At 39.3% G+C, this 26,740-nt stretch overlaps 1 protein-coding gene across 1 annotated transcript in view; it reads right to left on the bottom strand.

The window, feature by feature from the left end:
- Positions 1-5,974, bottom strand: part of dnah9 (dynein, axonemal, heavy chain 9) — a 137,145-nt gene extending 131,171 nt beyond the window's left edge. Inside the window, exons 1-5 of the mRNA XM_072373573.1 lie at positions 5,470-5,974; positions 2,855-3,051; positions 2,611-2,769; positions 524-654; positions 210-421 (exon numbers count right to left, since the gene is read on the bottom strand). Coding sequence (XP_072229674.1) covers positions 210-421; positions 524-654; positions 2,611-2,769; positions 2,855-3,051; positions 5,470-5,823 — 1,053 coding nt within the window. The 5' untranslated portion in view covers positions 5,824-5,974. The remainder of the gene's footprint in view (positions 1-209; positions 422-523; positions 655-2,610; positions 2,770-2,854; positions 3,052-5,469) is intronic.
- Positions 5,975-26,740: the final 20,766 nt, after the last annotated feature.

The following is a 26,740-nucleotide window of genomic DNA, read 5'->3' as shown; positions in this document are numbered from 1 at the left end:
GAAAAAAAAAAAAGAGTTCCACCCACAGTCAGAAAAACTTCAAAAAAATCCAAGAAGAAACATAACAGTACCACCCACCCTCTGTGCGGTGACAGCTGATCTCTGGTAAGTGCAACTCAGAAGTGTTGCACTCTGACTGCTCAGCAACAAAGATGATAAAACACACACACACAAAGGAATAGAGACAGAGAAAGCAAACTGCAGCTGACCTGCTGTATGAGGAGGTTACAGGTCTCCTGCAGGAGAACGATGAGGCGTGCTGGGGTGTTGTAGTGTCTGGAGTTGGCCCACACTAAGCACACTGTGTGCATCAAAGGTTTGATTTGACCTTTGACATCGGGAAACTTCACGTTCTCCATGTCCTCAAATAGACGCTGTAAAGGCCTCAGGCAGATGCAAATGTCCTTTGCCTCCTCCAAAGCTGTCAGATGGAGATTTATCATCAAATCATTTCTGGCTTTACTCACAAGGAGCTCTAACTCATGAAGAAAAGACACAAGCTCCAACTTGGGGATTTCCTTACCTGCAAGGACGTCCCGTTGCATGTTCATAAAAGCTGGGGAGTAGCTGCTCTCCACAGCCTCCAACAGCAGCGCCATTTTATTCACTTTTGAAGAGTTCAACTGGGAGTGGACGCACTCCAAATCTGCATATCTTTAAGGGGGGACAAAAAATAGAACACATAAAGGTTTTTGCCACGTCTATCGAAAAATTCAGGATTAAATTGCTCCACCTATGTGTAAGTCTATTATCAAGTGTTTGAGTGGAATCTTCCCAAAGCTCTTACAGCTCAAGGGTTTAAAATGTCCAAACACTAGAGGACACGAGCGATGTGAGAAAAGTTTATCACTTCAACTGCCACAAATAACATACGATATCAAACATTTTCTTTATATTTTGCTTTTACTTTTTTTACTTAAATTTGTAGTATTATTGTGATTTAAAATAAAAAGGGATAACTCTGATATAGCTCTACCTACCACCATGACTTAGTCATTTATGTTTGAAATGCAATACAGTATTTTGTAATGTGAGGGTATTTTTGGAGGGAAAGGGAAATCTAAAATGCTTTCTGCAGTTTTAAAGGAAATGGCTGGCGCAGAACTTGTTAAGCCGGGGTGCTAATCATTTCCTGTAAGTCAGCCGTGAAACACTTCCATCTGGGGTGAATGCTCACCAACAACCCATCTATCAGAGCACAAGTTTCAGCTGTTAATCACATCTAATTCAATGATGCATAATATCCCACTTAAGTAAGCACTTTAATTAAAATCACACCAAAGCATTTGATCAAGTTCAATAACAGCTTTGGTTTGTTTTAGGCTCTGCACTGCGAGACATAAACCATAGCAAGTGTCTAAACTAACATTAACACGAAACAAGCAGGCTGAACAATGAAGTACGCTATAAATCATGCAATGAAAATAGCTTTCCTGGGTCATGTATTAGCTAAATATTAGCCCAGCATTTACCCATAATCTGTGAATAAATAATGGAAGAAGCTGCCCCGCTGATGTCACCCCTTGATTCCAGGTTAAAGCCTCCAGTTCAGCGCTTAGCTGTCATCGTGTTGGTCTTTTATGAGCCAGAAAAGAAAATATTTGGACAAGAGGGAGAAGCTGATGGGACAAAACTGTGCTTCTCTGAAGATTGAATTATGAAATTACTTTCAGAAGGACCCACAGCACGTTTGACAGAGGGAGTGAATCAAGCTTATGACACATTAACAGTTGATAGGGAAAATGCACTGACTTGGCATTTCATTTATTTTTTCAAATGGGACTCTGTTGTAGCCAGAGGAGTTTTAAGTATCAGCCGTCAGTGCTACTGCTCTCAAAGGCAATGATTCCAAAGCCTTTCTCCCGAAACTGTGTTCTCTATGAAACTTGGAGATGAATGAGCCCATCATCGCAGCTGAGGTTTTTCGTGCCCTTAAGGCTGGAAATGTGGAGATCCAACCCTTGTGATTGCTTTGAAAAGTACACTTTGACATCAGTAAAGCAAGACTTAATATCCTCTCAAAGCTTGGTATTATGCTGAGTAATCAGTGTGTAAAGATGCACGCACTGTTTTATCTACTGTGGAAATTGTTGTAGTTTCCCATTTGACATTTTTCAAATCTGTTCTCCAGATTGTAAAAAAAGAGCGTTTGCATCACATGATCCTGTATCTGTCTCATCACCGAGAAGTGTCCGTAAGGTATGGCAGGCCATCGAATCAAAAATATACTGGTCAGCTGTTCACAGAGATTTATTTTATTTCACTTTTGACAATCCAGTAAAAGCTTCATGATTTCTATGTGTGTAAATATGATTCTACCGACCTTTGTGCAGTGAAAACTTTGAGCGAGTGTGCATGGTGCGATTGGCTTTAACTTAGTGATAATTCTGCCACGAAAGCAGATTGAAGCAGAAATAAAAAAGGAGCACTGAGCCACAAATTGCATTTTTCACTTGATAGCACAGGTGTTCTGAAATGTGAATAATTACAAGCGCCAGCAAAAACTTAAAGAGCTCAACTTTATTTTTCTCACAGTTATGAGACACACTGAGGCTGTGACTCTCAGAAGCTGCCAGTGGCTGCTTTGTCTGTATGAACGGAGATGCTGACCTGTTCTTCCAGAAGAGCAGCTCAGTGTGGGGTGTGGGCTTTTTGCCTTCCAGCAGAGCCTCAGAGGAGTCTTTCTTGAGGATGGCGTGGATCTGATGGCTCCACTCAATCACTGCCGACTCCAGGGAGTGGATAATGTTCTTATCCAATAGTCTCCCCCTGTGATGTTTCACAAGTAAACCAATGTGCAAGTAGGAAAAATTATGCCTTGACATGATGCTTTGTGTTACAGCTGCCTGCTTACTTTTTGTCCGTCTCCAGGGCAGCTTGCTCCACTCTCTCGGAGCCTGCGGGGAGAGGCAGCAGGGTTTTGCCTTGGACATGGCCTGACACCACAAACACACTGGTCTGGAGGGAGTGAACATGGCGCCTGATGTCCTGAGACACAACCTGAGGCCACTGAGCATGGTTATTACTGTTGGAGAGCAGTGGCGCTACAACCTGGAGGAGTGACAGGAAATAAGAGTTTCCTTTGGAGTAAACCTTTAATGTTTGAAATGGTAAACTTAATCTTCTGATCTTTTGCTTAAGTAAACGAATAAACGGCCTTTTAAGCAAACGACTGAAGTACCTAAAATGCAAGTTAAATGTATTAAATAGCTAAATGTTGAAGCTGGCTACAATGGAGATAAGCTTATCTATTCACACCTCTTGTGTAAACAGTTCTATAGGAAAAAAAAAATTCAAGCTAACACTCTCTAGGTTTAAAGCTAGTTTAGCTAATTACATGCATGGTATGGTAAATGAGTATGGCTGTAAAATACATATAGTGCAGTAAAAATTACATGTACTAACTATATTCTATATTTTCTATGGAATTATTACGTTCTCCACCCTATATTATATTACAGCACATTGTGGAAAACTACACTTCGCTCTTGACTGGAGAGCAGGGTATTTAGCAACAAGCTAACCACACACTCTATTTTTCCATATAATTATCACAGGTAAGTTGTGTATGTAATAAGAGAACTGACCAACATCTCCCACTCTACATAAATATAAAATGTGTGCAAGTGTTACGACCCAAAACCAGCGGTTTTTCAGTGGTTTCAGCGGCTGTGGTTCATTCCCTATACATCAGAGGCTGTGCCGTTGCCTGCCCGGGATTGGTCCAGTCCCCTCCAGCTCCAGCTCCTTTTCAGATGCACCAATCCTGGAGCCAACCAGGATTATTTAAAGCTGATTGCTCCTGATATTCAGTGGGGCAGCTGGAAAAGACTCTATTGGTAGCTGGCCCCTGGTGCGCTGCTCTTTTGGGATAATTGTTTGAAGGCACTTGGAGATGTGTGTCTTACTTGAATAAGAGAGAGACCTTTGTTTGAATTGTCGAGTTTTCTGTTGTTAGACCCTTCTTAATTTTGGTTTCTAGGTCTGATCTGGGTACCTTAAGAGTTGGTTTAATTTTGTCTATTAAATCCTGATTACTTTTATGAATCTTTGCTTTTCTTTTCTTTTATGTTACCTCCTCTTTTCCCCTAGAGAGCTGGGGGTGTAACAGGAAGTAGTCAGCAGTTTCACACTCCTTGGCATTCACATATCTGACACACTCACCTGGACACAACACATCTCTGCTGTATTAAAAAAAAACTTCCTCCGTGTGCTTCGAACCAATGAGCTCAGCAGCAAGATCGCGGCTGCTTTTTATCACACTGTGATTGAAAGTATGCTGACATATGGACTGATACCGGTACGCTGCCTGTTCAGTGGCCGACAAGAAGGCCCAGCACAGGGTCATACGGGCTGCTCAGAGAATGAAGCCCTCGAGGACATAGCAGACTCAAGATACCTGTCCAGAGCCAGGAACATTGTAAAATACTCTCACCATCCAGGCCGTCATCTGTTTGACCTGCTCTCAGGGAGGCGATTACAGGACAGAGAAAACAAGGACAAACAGACTGTTGAACAGCTTCTTCCCAAAAGCCATCCAAATATTAAACAGACACTGGTGACAAATGTAATGTACTGCACTATACAGCCCCTCTGTGCAATATACAATTTACACATATCTCAAAAATTAGGTTTTTATTTATATATATGAACACGTATGTCTTCCAGTCACAATGTTTTACTGTCTTCATTGTTTTTATTGCTGTAATGCAATCTCGTCCTATCCTGTGTACAATGACAATAAAGGAAATTGATTGATTGATAATAAAGCTGCCAATAGCAGCAGATGCTGACCATTTCAACCTTGACTCAACTTTTAGCTCTAGTGATTTTTCAGACATTAAACTACTCATTACTAATTATTTAGCCATTTGAAATATTAGCAAACTGTTTCAACACTTGGCTTACAGTAGCTGACATTTTGAACCATTGAGTTTTAAAGATTTAAACACACATAGGCTACATAGAATTCAGTAAACTGTAAAGAAAAACGGGAAACTTTACTTTTGTTCAATTAGCCATTTAGATATGGCTTACACTCATTTTAGTCCTTTCAGTTTTTCCCTACAATTTAGTCGTTATTTTCATATTAATTTTCCACTCGTCAGCATTTATTTTATCTGTTCATTTAGAGTAAATGTTCAGCTATATTATTTTAAGTCCACCCTTGTTTTTTTTCTGCATACTGCGCATCTCACCTTTTCAAGCAGCCTTGAAGTCCCCCTTTTTGGAGTGAGTTAATGGGTTAATTCTCACCTGTTCTTAATGGACTACGTTCAGCTGATTATTTAATGCTGTGATTTAGAGGTACAATGTCTTGAAGTGAATAAATGCACTTTTGAAACTAGGACTCTGGACAACGAGTCAGCTAAGTTACTGCCTCGCTATGGATGAGGAAATTTCGTCTGGTGACGTCGAGCCGCCCCCCTGCGTCGAACAATAATTAACGTACTCTGCTCTGCTGCTTACCTCCTCAACTAGAGCAGAAAACTGGTCCAGCGGAGCGTGTGACAAGTCCCCGTAGACCAAGTTCTCTTTCATGGATTCTGGACTCAGTGTTGTTTCGCATTTTTTCATGAAGTACACTGCTTTGTTTCTGGAGCTGAAAGAGAAGGAGGCGGCGAGCTCCAGCAGTCCGCCTGCGGTCACAGACGCCACCAGAGTCCTCCGCTCTGCCTTGTCCAGGAACTCTTGCAGCACCTGCCTGTTGTCCTCACTGGACACGCATTTCTGCCATTTATCCTGTTTCAGTCTATGAGTTCTCAGCACGTACTCCGCTATGAAATCCAGTCTTTTGTCCTCAGCAGCAGGTGACTCCTCCATGTCTAAAGGACGTTATGCTGTCCCGGGTCAGCCCCGGTCAGTGTACGAACTGATTGTGTCTCGGCCTCCATAGTAACGCTGTGTTTGCATTAATCAGGCCGTTGCTTAGAAGACATGCCAACCTGCAGCTGACCGAGGACCAGGACATCCCTCTGTCTGTCTAAATCCTGAATGACAGCTATTGTTCTCTGTCAGGCTTTTGTTTGAGTTTTCGGGGAAACTTGTTACCACACTGGGGCCATGACACCTAACACAGTTAGAGTGATAAAAGGTCACTGTGTTCAAACTGGCCTATTGTCAGAAGCGAGAAAAAGTTAAAGACCCGTGGAAACTTTGATAGTATTCAGGGAAATGATTGGATGTGTATGTATGCTCCATGTCATATACTGAAAATGATTTAAACCAGGATAAGATTCCAAAGCAGGATAGTATGTAACATGGAAAATACCCGTGTATATGCATATCACATGCATGCATCATGTATGTGAGACAACATGTCACCTGCTCAAAACATGGACATTGAAGGTTTAAATTTCATGCATTTCAACTGTGTAAATTGCTTACTGGTCAAAGATTGACTTCTAAACAAGTTGGGTGTCTCAAATCAAGAGACATTTGAACTCAGACTGCAGACGTGTGTGTGTGTGTGTGTGTGTGTGTGGTTACAACTTGACCATTAAATGCATACAACTGACACAGAAAAAAGGGTGGCTTTGTGCTATCTTTCACAATAATGACGCATCTTTCCACAAAGCAGACAGTTCAAGCTTTTCTTCGGGAAAGACATATCAACTCAGTGACACAACCAACAAACAGTGGATTTCAATTACTTATCAATTAAAAATAATGTAAGAAAGTACTAACAGAGATCATGACTCAATCATTTTTTCCTGAGTGATTGCATAATTTCTTCCTCAACTCGATCTGAAAGAAAAGTTAAACATTTACAGCTGTTTACTCTGTTTTGGGTATGTTTAACTTGATATGTAGTGTAACATATATAAGACCGATAACAGACCATTACAAGTAACCAACCTACTCTACGTTGTTCTATGAACTTATTCAGCTCGAGTGGCAAAAGCTATAATCCAGCATCTGTGCAGAACCAAACGAGGGGAAGATGAAAGTGCCCATGTCAAAGCAACTGTGCAAAGTGCAATGTATCCCAATCAAAATAAACAGAAATAGTCACAGACAAAGAGTATCAAATCACTGAAAATGTTCCTTTACTTAAAAATCCCCTGGTCTAGTCAGAGTTTGACCTAAAGATTGCCGTTCAAATCCAGTTTTCAAGGTGGAGTATTGTGACAAATCCTAAAGAGATGATCAGTTGGAACATTTAAGGCTGCCCACTGTCGCTTTAAACAAGATGACTTAAATGATTAGCTTTACTTTTTAGTAAAGGTTTATCACATGCTGACAACAAAGGAAGTTTGCCATCATAGTGGGTAGATGATTTGATCTGAAATATCATTACAGTGGAATTCATTGCTAGCCTGTGTTTATTTCACTTTTATTTTATTTTCTATGTAGCTTTTTATTTGAAATAGTGTTGATCAAGTTGGTTTTATGGCGACAGTCGGTCGTGTCTACTTCAGAAATATGTAATTGCCACTGTTGTCCACAAGATGGCGACACTACCCTTAATTCACGGTAGATGCTTGCTCTCAGACCCGGTTGATTAGTCTTTAAACATAAGTGTGTGTTCTAGATTTTGGGGGGGCAAACGGATTTATTTCTGAAATAATTTCCTAGAGTCTTAGCAAACTTGTGTCTTGGAACAGGCCTGAGGTTATATTTGAGGGTTAAAAGACTCAAATAAAGAAGTAACATGTAAAGGTTATGGCTCGGGTGTTAGACTCAGTTACTTAAAATTTATTCACCAAGTTCTATAGAATTCTAATGTGTCTGGGATGCAGTTCTTCATGTGTGTTTGCTCTATCATCTGTAAGAATCAAACCACAAAGTGTTGGCACTGAGCCAACATGCAGCTGTTTGACAGGAATTTGTGGCAACAAACAAAAAGTGTGTGTACTGTGTTTAGTATTCTAGAGGGGAATATATGGGACAGGATTATGAGAAACAACACATCCAATGTTTGCTTTGTCTTCTGTCTCATGGAGGTCCACATTATGGTGGGCCACCTCCAGAGAAGGTGGGCGTGTGAATGAATATTTATGAGCGTGACCGGACCAGAAGGTGTGGGTCATTCAGATAGTCCAGAAGCAGCAACTAAGGAGGTTCAGTTCCTCGGAATGACTTTGAAGATTAAGATGACAGACGAAAGAGAACCATTGCAGCCAGACTTTCCATTTTAGAATCAAAAGAGCCGCCTGGTTGCGGATATGACAGAGCTGCTGGGTGCCTCCAGCATCCAGCTGGGTGGCTGGACACTGAAATACATAAACCAGGAATGTTTGCCTTGCCACAATCTTTTGATCAGTCGGGGAATTAAGTAAGACTGCACAAAATGGCATAAGAGGAGGGACTCTGTTGATGCTCCTCATGAGCTGTTAATAACTCATGACAATTAAAATGGATCAATCTTAAAGTGTGAAAAAGTTGTTAGATTCAGTTCCTTGACGACATCTTCAAATGCAGTTTGAAGTGGAATCAAAACAACAGCTACTTGGATGAAGTTGCAAAGGCATAGGTTGGATGTGAATTGGACTTTTTTAAACAACCTAACTTTTCAAAGTTTAGTTTTTGTTTCAAACGTTTGGAAGACATCACTTAGGAAATTAATGACTAACAACTCAGTTAATGTGGACGCATACTGTAATAGTTGAAAACTCAAATGGAAAATATTTTTGTACATATTGTATTGCTCATCTGTCTTACCCCATCTCTTTATTCTTTACTTTTCAGAAAAAAAACTCACTGTTTCATCCATGAATGCACAGAGGTGATTAGCTGGACCAGCACAGCATGGTGTATGGTGTAGGTTCAAAAGGTGGATGCACGGGTCAACAAAGCACTGGACTTAAAACAAACATTGTCTCCTTTAACCAAAACTGTCTCATAACCTTCCATTAAACTTGCTTGTAAATATAATAACAAATGTGTGATTTATCTTTTAGTCAAGTTCATGATTCTACCACCTATTTATGTCCTCCATTCCCTCCTGTTTAGTTTTTTTGGGCTCCTTTCTGTTTAGTTTCTTTTGTGTGTTTCTCCCCAGCTGGCATCTCAGCGTTTTGTCAAGGCGTGGCATGCACCTGTGGCTCATCAAGCCAGTTTCCCTTAATTCATCACACCTTTTTTCATGTCGCCTTACAATGAGTTATTCCAGCTGGCTCCATGTAATACAGACTTTGGAGAATGTTTTTATATTGGAAGGAGTTGAGGCATCAGCCATACAAATCGAGGATATCAGTTGAGTAGAGTTTACTACTCTAAGTGCTTCATTACTACTATTGTAATTACTTTGTTACTGACCAAAAAGTTAAGTGTACAATTTATGTATTTGTTACTTTTGTTCCAGTATCGCCTCAAGCTTGCCTCACAGTTAATAAACTATTAATTCCAAACATTACCTGCAGAGGTCAGTAAAGTTCAAGGATTGTTCCTTAAGAACTGAATCTACAACTGTTACAATAGTACACGCTTCTGTTGAAAAAGTCTAATAATACAGTGTTTATGACTAAACAACAGACATTTCTTTATTTGGTTTTGATTATTCTTGGCAAAGGAGTTCCACACAACCATCTATTATCTATATAAGGCAGATACAGTTATCTTGTACTGGGGTGATGCATTTAAAACAACTGTGTCCATGTTAGCTAAAAGATTGAGCTTGAATGTGAATTTAATGAGAGAAACTCAGTAAAATATCATGTAGACACATTATGAATGTCGCTAGTATCATAGACTCGAAGTAACAACATTCTCTTTTGTTGTGTTAGCATTGGTTCATTGTGTAAACTTTACCCTGTTTCACCTTAACATAAAACCTTGTAAACAGGTACAGTATAAAAAGGGTATTTATTTACTTGTTAAAATTCTTCTTCTTTCATCATCCACAATTTGCTGGTTCCTCTCTCCTTCTTTGTTTTATTACTTTCAGATGTGCATCAGCATTGGTACAAGAGAGAGGAGTTGGATTAAACTCAGGAGAAATAACAGTGTTGGTATTTATCCTAATCTTTCCACTGAAACATCCTCATTCCTCTGAAATAAAGCTAAACTGAGGTCACAGGCTGGAATGTGACCAAGTATTAGAAGAACAAACATCAAAATTGTGAGTCACTTATGTATTACCATGCACGTTAGCTTACTCATATAAAATCAACAATGTGGGACTTTTCAGACATTCCAGCATTTCTAATTCAACATTCTAAATGACTTGTTCTTGATCTGTGTCCAGGACGTCTGATTTAGACTCAAGATACACCTGGTGAGCAAACCTCTATTCCTGTCTCTGTTGCCTAAATCATTATAGACACAACGTGTTTTCGTAGTCCAACCTGAGTCACAGACATGGAAGCCTGTGTGCCTTACCTTAACAGGGTAATAAACACCTCATTAGGAGTTTGCTTTATTGTGGGATCCCAGCCTGATGTCATGACAGAATGTGTAAAGTGCATTGGTTTAGAATGTTAAACACTGAAAAATGTATTTCCTTAATCAGTTGTAACCTGTGATGGACTGGCGACGTGTCCAGGGTGAACCCCGCCTCTCGCCCAATGACCGCTGGGATAGGCTCCAGCCCCCCGCGACCCGACCGACGGATTAAACGGGTATAGAAAATGGATGGATGGATCTCTTCGATACTTTCTCTGCTCATAGGACAAAGTCTGAGCTTTAAGTTCTTCCTTCATTAATTTCATCCATAAACGTCCCAATAAAAGACGCGTAGCCTGTGTGCTCGCATCAACATCTTTCATAAACACTGACTTTCATGACACATTATCAAGCAAAAATAATGCATCCATATAGGTAGGCTGAATTATCTGTTGAAGAGGGGGGGCGGGCAACTTCAGCATTACTCTGAAGAAACAGCATCACCTGCCATCCCCTCCATCTGGGAAAAGTCACACCAACGTTTATTCTTGATTTTCACAAACTCGCTTCACCTCTTAATCTCTCCACTGTTTTTGTTTGTTTTCCCTTCCCATTGCAGGTACTCTCCACCTGTGGCTCATCATCCACTCCTGCTTATAAGCCCTGAACTGCTCTCTATTCAGAGCCATTTCATCTGCTACCAACATCAGTCCTGTGCCCAGAGAAATGTTGTTGTGTATATTCACTGATTAAAGCCACATTGCTCACCGCATCAGTCTCGAGTTAAATCGTTCACCGTGATGGTATCTGTCTTGCTTTACCTGTAGCCTGAAGAGTCTTGTAGAAAGAACCACTGCGTTTGTTGGAATAGTTCCAAATTCCTCAACCTACCTGGAAGGAAGCCACTCTTCCCCCGACATCTCAGCCACCAACCCCACTCCCCTGGAGAAGTCTGGAAAAGGCCTGTTCACTGTACCCTACCCGTCAATAACTTTACTTATCAGTGTTCTAGGATTTGAATCAGAGTTGCTGGACAAACCTATCACTCATCTGTTCTGTCCACCCGCAGAGACATGAGCCCCTCTCCAAGAGAGACCAACCGTGTTACAAGTGACGGCAATAAAATGTGATTATTCTGGGTAAATCTGAAGATAAATCTGTTTTGCTCGGTCTCTGTTTAAGGGTCCTACATGACGAGGTCGAATCACGCGCCACTGCCTGTTCTTGCATTACGTAATAATAAGTATAATCCTCTATTTCTCATTTGTGTATCCTCAAACTTTTACAATCACTGATTCCTCCGCTTTCTTCTTTGTCGCCCTCTGGGCAGTGTTATTCTTCTGCACACCTTTTATGGTGGTAATATGGCTGTTCTCCTGTGTGGACCCACTGCAGACACCGACACAAATGGTTCATTGTAAGGTAATAAAAACACAACAATTCATTCAGCAAAGCAATTAAATACTAACTGAAGCATAGTCTTGATAATATTTATTTTCTCCTGTATCCCTGTTATTGTTGCACACTGTAACTTTAAAGTAAAAACTATGTTCTGTCATTTCAACGTTTTATCGTGGATATTATTCAGTCTGACAGGCTCACAGCAGACCCTTTGCAGCATGGACATGTTTGCATAACTGCATACACTTCATGCTGTCTTTTCATTCAGGTAACAAATAGGTACACTAACAATGAAACCACAGAGCAAGTTGCTGTATTTAGTAGTTGAAAAAGTTTAAAGCCCTGATTGCAGCATTTTCCTGTCCAATAAGGAAATTTGGGAAAGATTAATTAACTTTATCTTAGCTATCTATCTAAATGTTAGCGTTCAGTTGGCGGGTTTGTAACGTCAAACATTACCATGTCTCCACTGTGTTATTGTCCTAAGCACGGCTTGACCGTAACTACAGATTTAAATCCAAATCTTGAAAATTAAGACTGATGGATTGGAAAAATCAGCAAAATATCAGAAAGGTTTCACTCTGGAACACAATTCTATTTAGAATTTATGGACAACCAGCAAAGTATTTTTATGGTCCACAAACCTCAACACACTCTCACACAGACATCTGCATGTGGGGGCTGTACCAGTACATGAACATGACGCTTGCACGATGATGTGTAAACTACATTCATAACACTGTAAATAACCACAGGGGGGGGCTGCAGTATAACACACACCTACAGCTCCTTTGAACAGCCACATGTCCTCGCAAAACCTCACACACGTCTGTGAGATAAACAGAAGTTTAATCCCTGTGTGCCTCCTCACAATGACCTCATACTGTGCATGTGGTGGTGAAGTGCCAAACAAAAGCAGCTCTCTCAGTGATGACCGTTCAACAGACAGAGCTGGAACCATTTGATTTCAACTGAGGTGATCTCAATGACCAGTCAGTGAAATCTTGAAAAACACCAAAATCATGTAGCAACCGCATGTAGACATATGAAAAGTGATCCATTTTATGTTACACTTTAACTCTGCACGTGACGAGAAGACACACACATCACCATTGTGTGAGTTATGTTGTAGGATAGATTGTACGCTCTGGTTCCAAGGCATTCTTGGCAAAGCTGGCTGACCGAGAAGTGTGACGCAAAGTCTGGTCCTGAGGATATGCCACAATTCATAAATGCAAGCATCTGTTTCAGTAAAAGCCTGGATCCTGGTGAATTGCCAGTTGCTGTTCAAATCCTTCACATTACCAAGCTTGACGTTCCTAATGATCATAACCTGACACTGGCAGCACTGAAAGCAGCACCTGACACCTGATGCTGTTTGTGCATGAATGTGTTTGAGGAATCTGTGGTATATCTCAGCCTTCTGGGAATGCCAGTAATCCAAGCTGCCTCTGAATGATGCTTCTCCTTCTCAGTTTGGATGGAGCTTGACTCATCTGCTCACTTCAAGTCAAAAGCGGCAGCATTAATTCTTCCTGACACAAACTCACTGAAGGTGAACTTTTCCGTTTAGTAAGATCTGAAGAAGACCTATTTATATCTTTGGCTGTTTTCCTCGACCTTTAGCAATGTTCTCTTGTATTTGTCAGTAATGAGGCAATGCTGCTTTTCTGACAGCCTCATCAAGTTTACTGACAACATATTATTGTGCAGCACTCAAAGTACAAGTTGCCCTCGCGGTTTGTTTATGCATTTGTGAGGCACTGCATTGATAGAAATGCATACAACTAGCCTCTGGTGAGAAGGAACACACATCCAGTGACAACACATCAAGCTATTTCTGAGCCTGGCTCTCCAGAGGGATATGACACGTTGAGCGAGATGGGGTAGAGCCCAGGCCAGTGAGAGTATGAGAAAGCTGATAACAAGTTGAGAGGAAGACGAAACTGTTTATCTGGGCTTTCTGCACGGCTGTAATCGCCAGGCTGCACAGTCACTGAATTATGCGACCAAACAAATAGCTCAAAACCACCCTGATTATTTAGTTGTTCCAAACGGAAAGAGGTGAGAAGTTTTGAGGTCGATGACTGTGGTGGGCAGACTTGCTCTCTGCCAGTCAAGTCTGGTCTCTAAACCATGTGGAGTTTTGTCAAAAGGAGCACTGATGGCTTTCAAAGACTGGATGGGTAATTTTCATACTTTTGTGATTTGGTTCAGGGCCAAAAGCAACATGCTAGAGGCTTACTCTCTCTGAAACAGGATATTGGGTTTGTAATGGTTGTCAGGCGACCAGCAGAATGACATGCATTGAAAGGCTTTTTTTCACACTTATTTCAGAGAATTAGAAGAAGTCTTTGCATGTACTAAACTCATCTTAAACATGCTAATCAGGCAGATATTGGATTTATATTGTAACAATGTCTTCAAGGTGTTTTCTGTTTTCTACAAGGTGGGTTTCTGTGTAGTTCTCATGAGTAGTCCTTGTCCTACCTGCAGTGGACAGCAGGCAGAGCGTGCTCAGTCTAAGCTACAAACTAATCAGAAGGGGGGGACAATTGTTTTGCCATCTAAAACAACATAAGCCAAAAAATGCTCCAGCGGTCTGAGTGAGAGCTATGGTTTGGATTTTAACACTGAGTCACTTCGTCATCACACTCAGATGTACTTCATCAATCCAAAAAGGAACAAACAAAGGAACAAAAAGCTCCATCGAAGCTATAAACAGTAACAATACCAATAGTAAGAGTAGAAATACACACAAAATCAGAAAATCTTCTCAACCACACAATACCATTATGCACTGACCCCGTCCTATTAACTGTCAGATGCAAGAGTAACACAGTGAAACGCTCTGTGTTATGGCGCTGGACTGAGGTGCTGTGAAACGTTTGAGGTTTGAATTGTTTTAGAGCGAGGAAACTTCACTCTTCGCATGGTCCCCATCTGAGTAGCTTTTAGTTTTAGCTGACCTGTCAGGAAATCTTTGGATTCCCCAAACTGAGCATTCTGACAGCTGTGCAATGCATCTAAAAAACTGACTACTCATAAGGACGGCTGCAGGAAACGATCGCTTTTTAATCGCTTCATCTATTGATTCATTTATGAATGAAAATGTACTAAATTACTAATAAATAAAAACCATAACTGACATGAACCTTTTCAGCCTATGTTGAACCTGGTCATTTAAAGCTTAAATCATAGTTATGATTATATATCTTTTGTGACATAATATAAAGATTTTCTTGAACTTTGAATAGGGTAAAACACCAACAAAAACAAAGCGTAATGCTGAGGTGCGTCCGTGGAGGCGGTGGGAAGCACACTCAGTCAGAGGTTGTATAGACAGGACCACAGAGCGTTTGTGATTGTAAAGCCTGCCTTGTAAACCTATGGAGTTCTACGGGTGAGGACGGGAGGCTCAGGGCTACACGTGCACCTCTTGAGACGCACACTGAAGCTACGGGGAGTAACTCTGTGATCCAGGGACAAAAGATACACTGATGTGAAAGTTTCCATAAGTTGTTAATACTTTCGTTTTCTCCTAACAGCTCCTAAACCAACTCTCTCTGTCCGTCATGTTGACTCAAGCTGAACCGAGCTTCCACACAACCAGGCAGAAGCAACATAATTGTTTTAGTGCTGATTAGATTTTTTTAATTGTCACTAAGGGATGCAATTATAAATGGAGTCAAAATAAGCTCCATACAGAACAAACTGCTGACAGTTAGCAAACATGGCTGAAAACAGCAGCTTTGCTATGCTGGCTATTTGCATTTGCTCATCTATACAGAAAACTTCCTCGAGTTAACACTGTGTTGGTTTTAAACTCAACAGATAATCCCAGGCGCTGATACCAACCAACAATTTGACGTGACATACTGTAAGAAATATTCCCTGATGTTTTATTCTAAAATGTTCGTACAGCAGGTGCTGTGGTCCCTCACAAACACTACAAACTGCAAAAAACATGCAGCTTGTGTGCTGATGCAAACTTGTCAGAACACACTGAACATCATTTATGTACATGGGTGTTTTGCTTCACTACAATTAAAAATGAAGGACAGCTCATTGCATTTTCAAATCAATTAAACTGGTTTTGACAAAACAATAATATGAGTTTAAGTTGATGATGTTGCGGCCTTTTAACTGACTTTATTAAATACCTACAGACTTCAGCAGGATTGAGCTGAGCTTCTTCAAGTTGAGGGAATTGTGTGCATCGATGCAGGTAACACAACAAAACTATGTTCATCATTTATTAATGGTATTAATCATTCCTCACACAGTCCTCACCAGTGAGGTATCACCCACAGTCACAGTTTAGAAGCTACTAAAATCAATGGTGGCCCCATTCTCAGATTGTCCTGAGCACGATCACGGCTGTCTAAATATTTTTATTTTACTGTTGGTAAAAGGGATCTATTTAAAGTAAGTCTGTAACAACTACTGACATCTAGCAGCCAAGTTGGAGATAGACACATCTCAACTGCCTTTCTCACATTATTGAGCAAATAATGCATCCATAAAGGAAGGTTGAAGTAATGATATATTTGCAAAGTATGCTGCCAGAAAAGTCACTTAAAAGTAATATTTGTGGATGTGTAAGGTGTTCTTTTGTTATCAGTTATGAATGCTGATAAGGGAAGCAGCTAATTGACATTGATCCTCACTGAATTTTTGGGAGATAAAAGTCAGCTTGACGGCAGAAGCAGACTGTTAGTGATTTACTTTCCCGACATATTTCCCTGCTGATCATCCATGCATGTGGCTCAATCAAGTCCTACCCACCAGTTTGAGAATCACTGCTCTCCATGGTCATGTATAAACAACACAACTCATTTTCCAGAAAGTGAAAAGCATCTCATTTCAAATGCAAATATTTTCCCTAGTTTGATGTATTATTATGATGATCCCAAAAAAATCAGAGATAGTACATTTATGTTTAAGTATTTTCATATTTCCATTCCTGATCTATTTTTATGAAACAGATTTTTAGGCAGAGAGCACAGCTGTGTTGGCCCTGTGCCGCATCTTTTTTTTTTACAATGTTACAGACTACTGTTTTACATCATAACATAGTTTTTTTTAATGAACACTTATTCTCCTGTAGTTCTTTATTTATTAAGTGACTTATTAAGTTGTGTTTTCTCAAATTGCATTAAATTACACTCAGGAATAGCTATAATGTAATGTAATAGCCTCAATTTCAGCTCCAAGTGGGGGCCCGTTGGGTTTTAGCCTTGCAATGACACCTTACCTGGCCATCATAACAGTATCTGGCAGCGATGTCAACCCCCACCACAGGGCTCGACCTGGCTGGGTTTACAGAACTCTTCCTAATAGCCATGTAATCAAGCCCAATTAGGAGACCATTAGACACATGTTTTCACCTGTGAGGTCAACATCAACATCATTCCTAGATGTTCCCCAGCTTATGGTTTAAAGATCATTTCTGGGCTTCCACCATACACGTGCTTGAGTAATTGTAAAAACGATTTTTTTTTCTACCGTTGAGCTAGTAAGAGCACTGCAAATGTAGATACAAAGTGTCCTCTGGCCCTCTTTGAGGCATGGATCTGTCATAAATCAGACAGGCTATGTATAGACGGAGTTTGAGGGTCTCAAAACAATTTGGGTTTCTTGGTATGTCATGCAAAAGCCACAAATCAGCGCAGAGGCCACCAAGGCATACAGTAGTACATTTTTCTAACAGGCTAAGAGAAACGCTCTGCTGTTGATGAAAAGACATGACATGACATTAAAAGATACTGTCTGGCATGGCTGGTGAGTGTCCTTTACCTCACAGATTCCTGCGATAGGGCTAAAGTAAATTTGGGCCTTGTTGTATATGCCTTACAAAAGTATACTGTTTATTTAACATTTCCAGCGTACTGAGTTATGACTAGTAATGATTACTCAAATGCCCAGTGTTTGGGCTATTGTACCAGGAGTGCCTCCAAACAGGCCCACTGGTGTTTATTTGAATTTTCCACTTTATATTGCCACGTGTCATTAGGCTGTTTAGAGTTTACCCTGAATGATGGATCATTTCCTTCACCCCTCTCCACTTGCTAAAAACCTGCTGGATGAGGCACACTTGTCCTAAAGGTGCAGAATACGTGTATGTAAGTGGAGATAATGGCACCTAGAGTGCATAGCAGATGTCTTATTTCATGACACAAAACACCTATCTGGCTCTAGAAGAAGTAAGAGCTGGACTACAGCACCTCTTCCCCAATTTCAAACATTTTCAAGGTCCATGAACACAATAACTTAAGTTAAGGCTGCCACAATTACTGTAGATCATTTTGATGTTCATCAATGTGTTCTGTCTCTAAAAGGTTTTTCGTACAAACACCGGATAAAACAACCTCTGAAGTACCTCTTAGATGTTCTTACAGTTGTTTAGCATCTTATGATCATCCTCCATTTTACTACTTTGGCTGGCAATATCAAACAAGAATGTAACAAGTCTAGATAATTCACATTCTAAACATGTTGCTCTTTTTTGTCTTTAAGATATTGATTCTTCTCTCTTTAGAAACTCCACCACTTGTAAAGGTAGCTTTAACTTAACAAATAATTCTCCCATGGCTGTAGTTCTTGAATTCTCTTCATCATATAGATTCATCTTTCACCTGTAGAAAATAAACAAAATGTCGAATTTAACTTGGGAGTCCATTGTTGATTTGAAATGGTAGGACCAAGTACACATTCAAGAGATGCCAACTGCTTCGACAAAATAACAATATCTAGTGTTTCAAATACATTTTTTAACTAGATTGTAATGTAGAGTCAGCATGTGTGAAGAGCTAGCAACTCCCAGCCAGGCTCACACGTTATGTTTTTTCCACATTGGTGCGTTATTCAGCGATACAAAACACTGACCATACCATGTTAAGCCTGATATTATTCGTTCGTCATACATGAGCAGCAGAAAGATGGCCATACAGCTGACACTGATATATCACTTCTCTGTTGTCTGTTAAAAACAGCTTTCTTTGGTGCAACATTCCCGATAAATATGAACACCATTCATCCACAACTCTGGCAAAAGTTGAAGCGGCGTATAGCACACCAAATACCAGCTTGGCAACGTTAAGTCAAAAATGTAATTGCTTTACTATCTGACATCACTGATGTAAGGGGCATTACCACATACAATACTGCAGCTGTGGCATTTTCTGCCCTAATCTTTACATCTTCACATCAACAAAGTATTATCTGCCTTTATTATCTCCATGTTCACTGTTTACATCCCAAAAAGCTGAAAGGTCTGTATGGTGTGAGTCTGCTGGTGTGCCCTCTTGTGGAATCAGTAATAGGTACAGTACACAGAGAAGTCTGAGAACAACTAAGCTGACACTGAGCAGGTTGCCCATGGAAACATAAGGTTAAAAAGTTGCTCACTAAGATTAGAGGTCTAATTAGAGACTAATTATAGCAGAAAAGGTTTTCTATTTATATTAAATTTTTTCACAGGAATCAGATCAGTCCTAACAGTATAATATATCCTAGATGGAGCTCATCGTCAAATGGTTAAAAAGCAAATTATAAAATGAACTTAGCAAGTTGTATGCTAACACATTAGCCAGATATGATCTCCACTCATAAAAGGCTTAAGAGGCCAAAATAATCATGAAGCTTGATCAAAGTTTTTTTTTTTTTCCAGCTGTTACTTTTTACCTGGACTCAGCTTCAACCAATCTTCCTCGGTTTGATCTATGGTACAACATTCTGTTCGTTGTTTTCTCAAAACATCTTTCTTAAGTTTGTTCGGCCAACTAAAAGATTCTCTACTTAGACCAAATTAATGTAAACCTGATGCTGCTGCTCAGGTCATGCATTATTAGGTGCACGACAAGGGTTCTGCTTCAAAAAGTTTAAAAGCATACATCATTGGAATGACATACATTAAGCTGCGTTATTTTAAGATATCATATTGAGTTGTAAATGAACAGTGATTGTCACTACCTGCTGGCTGAGACATCAGGAGCAGTGTGCAGTGTTTCTCCTCAGCTCTGAAACGACAGAGTGAGAGGAGAAAGGAATCATAAATTAGCTTCCCTGTAATCTCTGCGCTCTGGCTGGCTGTCTCAAGATGTCCTCCTAGATTTAAAAGCAACAGTGTAATGTTTATGTTGGCTGAAAAAGAATATGCATCAAACTTCATTTGATGCATTCAAGGCGCCTCTGGATGTTGTTTACGCACGCAGGTGAAAGCTCGGTAGATGAAATCCTATTTTCTCCCTGTTTGATGTCAACACATTAAAGGCAAAAATCAATCTTACTTCAAGATAAGAGTCTGGGGTCATGGCTGTGGGCATGCCTGCATGTATGCTGGATATTTCTGTGGAAAGTGGGTGCTAAATGTCTGATAGCACGTGAATGAATGTATATCATTTTGTCCTTTGATTTCCCATGGGGCTTTGGAAATGTTCAAGTGTTCAAGCTCAAAAGGTGAAAGATTAAGCGAATGTTAGAAAACAAAAACTTAAATCAACTGTATCTTTTAAATTCTCAGCAAAATGTGGCTTAATTTATTTGCAACTTGTTCATTTTTAAGACTTTGTCATATTATCAAAGAGATGTCTGTGAGTAATCTTTTGGCAGACATTGCTGCTGACAGATAACCCAGCAGAAATCCTTTCACTGCACTGGACTTAAGCACTTCAGGCCTCTAAACTTATTTCATGGGAAATGAGAGCATACTTATTTTCAGTCAAGCCTGATGTGAGAGTTACATGATGCCTCCTCTATTTCATGTACAACTGAAGTCATGAAGTGTGATGAAATCCGTGTAGAATGCTCATTACACTGGTTATGTAATGAATTATTCATTTGTCATTTGTGGGACATGAGTATTTTTTATCTATCTATCTATCTATCTATCTATCTATCTATCTATCTATCTATCTATCTATCTATCTATCTATCTATCTATCTATCTATCTATCTATCTATCTATCTATCTATCTATCTATCTATCTATCTATCTATCTATCTATCTATCTATCTATCTATCTATCTAGATCCCAGAGGAAATTCTAACAATAAAAGATTCTATCCCTTGTTTTACTAAAATTATCCTGCAACAACTTAAAGAACCTTCAAATAAAAATAAAATGGCATCATTATGCAGGTTGTAGAAAGAAATACTTTTAAGTTAAACATGGCATCGCAGGACATGTCAACAATGAAAACTTTCATGCTTTTAAAAGTGTGAAACACCGTAATTATGTCACGTTCTGTGGTTTAATTTATCATGTTTTTTATATGGAGGAGGTATTTTCACTACTCTTTGCTTCTAATGCCAGTATCACTTAAGCCATGCTTGAGACAAGAGGTACCTTTCAGTCCCTGCTAAAGGTATTAAGGCACTGTGTGGAGGCAGTCTGGCATATGTGTTTAGTTAGTGGGTTTGGATTGATCTTATGGGAAGCAGCATGGTCCGTCAGTTCTACATCAGGGATCCAAATCCACAGAGTTAAAATAAAATTCAGATTTATTACAACTTTAGTCCTATTTACATAGTTTTGGCCATCAGCTCCCTCAGTGATTATAGCCTTGTACTCATGAAAGTAACCACTGAGATCTGGGAATGCAGCAATATACAGTCATACAGTCGGTCAGGGCACACATGCCAAATTAATTTGACCAAATAATCGAAACCTCTTGTTTTTCATCCTTTATGCTCATAGTGTGCACAAAGATTGCTATTGCAAGTATGGTAATTTAAAGCTGAACCTAAAAGTCAGTCTTTAAAGTATGATAGATGTTTACAACATGCCACTGGGGAAATAATTCAACAGTTAGCAGAAGACAGAGAATGCACTATTCAAAGAATTAAAAAATCACAGATTTTTCAACCCAAGCGCAATTTTTCCTTGAATTAGACTGTGAACCACAGATAGGCACAAACACCATTGCAATATGGACAATACTGAACAAGAATGAACTGAGATGTACAGTAAAGTGAGTACAAGTTGAACATGTCTTTAAAAGGGATTCAATTTAATGTGAAGCATAATTTAAAAATTTTACATGAGATCAGTGTAAAAAATAATTTAAAAAAAGAGGAAGAAGAGAATCATACAAAACTTTGAGCACTAGAGAGTTTAACTGAGATTACCGTTAGCCAGTGCTATGTTTGAGCTAGCACACGATTGTAGCCTGGGTCTTCTATCATGTGGCTGCTGACCCTGGAGTAATGGACTAAACTTAAACCATGATATACTGTGTTGTTATCTGGTACTGCGAAATGTAGCTCAGATTTTTTGCTTCAGATAAGATATACGGTGTTGTCCATTTCATCATTTAGCAACATAAATGGCTGGCCACATAAATAAAAAAAAAAGATGTGCAGATGGATATTGAAAAAAAAGAATTGCTGTGGTTTTGTTTCCTCAGAATGGACAGCTTACATCCAAATATCCTGTAGATCTCTGTCCTTTGTCATGTTGCTCTGCCTTATTAGTAACCCAGAAGGAAAAAACCTCAAACACTGGCTCCAGAGAAGGCCTTTTGCCTTCTCTTGCCCACTGTAGTCTGGGGTAGGTCAGGGTATTCAGTTGGTTGCAAATTAACTGTTAGATATCACTACCTCTTACACACTGGATCTTTCATTCACATTAGCGGTTTAAAAGCTCTTTTTAAATATCTGAAACCCCTAAAATCTTTTCCCAACAATAAAAGGTTGTGGCCTTTTTCTAGGAAGTTACCTAGCACTTTGAAAATGAACTGCTAGAGAGGCAAATCAAAACCCTTAATTGACTCTGAGGTAGATTTAGCATTCTCTGGAGTGGTGATGCACTGTTCGACTGTGCAGTGACACCTGCACAAACATGACCTTGCAGTACAGAAAATAGTGGAGCCGACTTTCAGAATGAGGAATGTCTCTGAATCAGAGCTTACAAGAATGACAAGATCCCTAAAGCCATCCAGAGCAAAAGATATATTGAGTATGGATTTGATTATGCTGAAGGAGGACATGGAACAACACAAACTAATCATTTTACCAAAATGATTCATTTATTTTTTGTGTGTTTCTACTGTTCCAATATTTAGAGGTGAAGATCCTTCTTTTATCTATAACAGACTTATGAGCATCCTAGGCAGTGTAAAAAAAATGCAAAAAAAAACTTGTAGTTTGTATTTTATCTACCATCTAAGTAGTACTTAATTTGTCCTGCATCCAGTGCTTACTCAGTAGATAGGTAGCCTAACTGCTCATTTCATATTTCAGTTGGATAACGCTGGTATTGTTAAAGCTGTGTTTCTTGACCTCAACAAAATATTAGTAACTATAAGTCACAGAATTGTCACGAACAGATTATGTGGCTTCAGTTTTTTCCCTTGCATACTCTCAAAAAGACTCATATAAAGAATCATATTTGTCTAATCAATTTCACTGTGCTTGAGCACAAATATTCATCAGGTGTACCTCAAGGTTCTATCCGAGGCTTAGTGTTATTTGCATTCAAAATAAAGATTTTAATCTGTAATAAATGTTCTGTAACCAAGATACTGTCATTTGTGAACACAGTAGCACTATGACACAAGTTGTTTATGAACGAACAAATTCCTTTGTTCATATAAAAGTAGTTATTTAAATTATTATTTAAACAAACACATTTTTATCATGATCAAATATTAAACAACACATACCTTGCTTGGGTGAGATCTGTTTCACAAGTGGACACATTCAGTCTTTTAAAATGCTAATGTAAAGAAATGGTTCATCAGTACTCAGCTCTGTCAGCACTACAACTCTTTCGGAGTGTTTTTTCTTGCTGTCTGCAGTCATCTGTTCCCAACTTGTAAAATTATTATTTTATTATATTTTTACTTTTTCATAATTTTACATAAAATTCTTAAGGTGAGTCAGCAACACCTGTCATGGGAAAACCCATTCTCTATCCCAACTAGTCACATATAAAGCATCATCAGAAGCCTCCTGCCTAGTTTTGATTTGAACTGTACCCTCAAAGCATCACTTGAAGCTGTGCAGAGTTTCCTAAGCACAGTGATTGAATATATATGCACAGTGAAACATACCATTGCAATACACCGTAAAATAGATTTTATGGTTATTAAAATTCCAAGCCATGTTTTCCTAACCATAAAGTCCACAAGTTAATTGAACATCTGAAAAAGGCTTAGGAATTTAGGAGAAAAGTCCTGAAGACTAATAGAACTGAGTGGTTACGACAATCAGTAGTACCTAATGGATTACCTAAAAAAGTACATGCTGAAGGTTTTACCAGGGTAACCAGAATCAACAATATGTGGCTAGAACTTATAAGAACAGTGCATGCAAGATGGACAAGGCATGTAGCTTTAACTTTATGCCATTTGGAAATCAGGCCATCTTTATACTTTCTGTAAAGGTAACCCAGTAAAAGGTTTCTCCAAAACTTTGCATGCAATTGGAGATGTTTTAGCTTTTATCAACTCCACACTAATGGAGTTCGTCCACGTTATGTGAAGAAACGCTTTTGGCCACAAATTCACGTGTGAATGAAATACTCCTTTAATTTCATGTCCAGAGCTTAATCAAGGCTCATGTCATCATCTCCTTTTCTCCTCCTCTTACATCACCCTCCAGCTCATAAGGTGGACTTGATGTACTGTGATTATTCAATGCATGAACATTTGTCAAAATGCAAATAAAGGTACACAAGTGAAGGCTTTGAGGAAAACCAGACCCCTCTGGCCCTCTTTACCTCCCTGTGTGAACAGATCGGCACAAACATGAGCATGTTTTCAGTTTGCAGCAGGGAGAGTAATATATGTGGATGTGAACAATTGAGCTTGTTTTGCCATTACACTCCAGGCTGGGCTGAGTTAAGCATACCAATAGTAACTATTACGACTGGATGACAGCAGACTCTGTCCGGCCTTCAAGAACACCGCACTCACTCAAAGCTCTGTGGCTGAGGTAATGCCTGGGTTGCAGGCCAGAAATCCATGCTCAGAACAGGGATACGAAGTCAGATCTAAATTTAGAGGATTGTTAAGTGGATTCTGTAACAATTCCATCAATCACACAGGCTGACTTCTCCCTCTCATGTTTTACAAAAGAGAATTTTCTACATTTTATTGCTATGTATCATGCATTACGTCACGGCTGCGGCTCACGGGCAGAAAGTTCCGTGGTGTCACATTTTAGATGTCTAACTTGGACGTCATGTTTGGCATCTGGGTTTTACCCCCCAAATTATGGCGTGATGCCTTTTTTTCTCTGCACTCTCTATTTGTGACCAACAATTGAACCCCTCGTCAGTGAGCAAAAGATCCTCAGAAGAGAGCTGAAAAGCAGGTTCGTTGATCATCCTCTGAATGTTTTGATACTTTGGTCTTGATCTGTGGTGAATGATACAAGCTTCTGATAAATACCTTGCTGACTGTAAAATATTAGCCCTTCTTTTAGAGGGTATAACATGAGCCTGCCTCGGGGCATCACTGAAAGCTCTTAATGCTTTCCACCCAGCTGCAATGCCACATTTCCCAGGAGTTGGCCTGTCTGTCAAACTGAAGAGAGAAAAAAATGACAAAGAGGAAACTTGGCTGCACTATGTATGTAATTACACATTCATCCAAAGTCACACGCACAGATTAGACATCAACCAAGTCTCATAAATCACAAAACTTTTTGAGCACCAGAGGTTATGAGGAGTTTTGGTAACATTATCAGAATCTTTCTATGGTCATAAATTGACACATATTTTGTGAATTCCAGACATTATAATCTATTTTTCCATCGGTACAGTTGTCCTACACCAAAATTTTATTTCTGGCAGTACAGAGAGGGCATTCAGACCGTGAAATCCTTTTATGAGTCCTTACAATTTCCTAAATAGTTTCCTGGACAGAACTAGATGGAGATATAGTGGAAATACAAATTCTAACTAACTTTCAGATGCAATTTATGTATATATTTACTAAATATCTCGCAAATGAGCAGTTAAGTGAAAAAAAAACATCTTGGAATATGAAACAAAAGAATCTGCTGGAATAAAGTATAAGAACAGAGACTTCTTTAAAGACAAAGATTGAACTCAAACTGTAATTTCCACTGATTATACAAAATGGTGCCATATGGAGGCAAAATGTGTTGCTCATGGTGACAAACCCATCAAAACTTACTCCACTACATCCAGTCTGGCACAATTCTACACTGTATTATAGTATCTTTAAGCTCTTTAGCACTATTTTTGTTTTACAACCCACAATTTTACTGCTCTGGAGCTGTCTCAGAAAAAAAATCTCAGAAAAACTACCTGATGAACAAAGCATAGATATGAGCAGACCTGGGGGAGGATTTCATTCTAAGGAGATGAAAGATACCAAAATACAGTGTAACAATTGAGGAATATTGGACCAACATTCCTAAGATGGCCTGAAACACAACTCAAAATGAAAGCCTAGTGTTGCTCCTCCATGTCTATTTGCTATGAAGATAGGGAGTATTTTTCTTACATTATCTATATCAAGGCCATCATACATCAATCCTGTTGGATTTTTAGTTTGCTGAAATTATTTTCATTCAGAGCAGACTAAGCTGATGAAAAAGAATTAAAGCTCCATTAGTTGGCTTTATTTCCTCTTCATCATTGATATCAAGACTGTCTTTCCCATAAAAACACCTCATGGTGTTTATTCGATCTACACTTACATTTAAAAAGTAAGAGACCTTAGCAGCCCTCTGAGAAAGTGCATGTGAAATCTTCAGTGGACTTTGTCACAAAAGCGACCTTGAAAATGGAGCTCATCAAAAAAAATGGAGCTCATCAATAGAAAATAAAAACAAGTCTAACTCCTATCGTAATCTTACTAAAAATAATCACGGTCTTTTTCTTGTCTTAAGGTTGAGCAGGTAAATTTAGTGCTTTAATTAGCAAGTCAAAACAAAGTGACCTTTTCCAAAAGCCTGTTCTAATTCCAATTACCTAATTAGTTAGTCATTTTTTCAGGACCCCTGGAGTGAGTTTTCAAACCATGAAGTACTCCA

This window comes from Leuresthes tenuis, unplaced genomic scaffold (genome assembly GCF_036924035.1).
Source record: "Leuresthes tenuis unplaced genomic scaffold, fLeuTen1.0.hap1 SCAF_20, whole genome shotgun sequence".
Classification (NCBI taxonomy): domain Eukaryota; kingdom Metazoa; phylum Chordata; class Actinopteri; order Atheriniformes; family Atherinopsidae; genus Leuresthes; species Leuresthes tenuis.
This window is presented reverse-complemented; position numbering and strand designations above follow the sequence as displayed.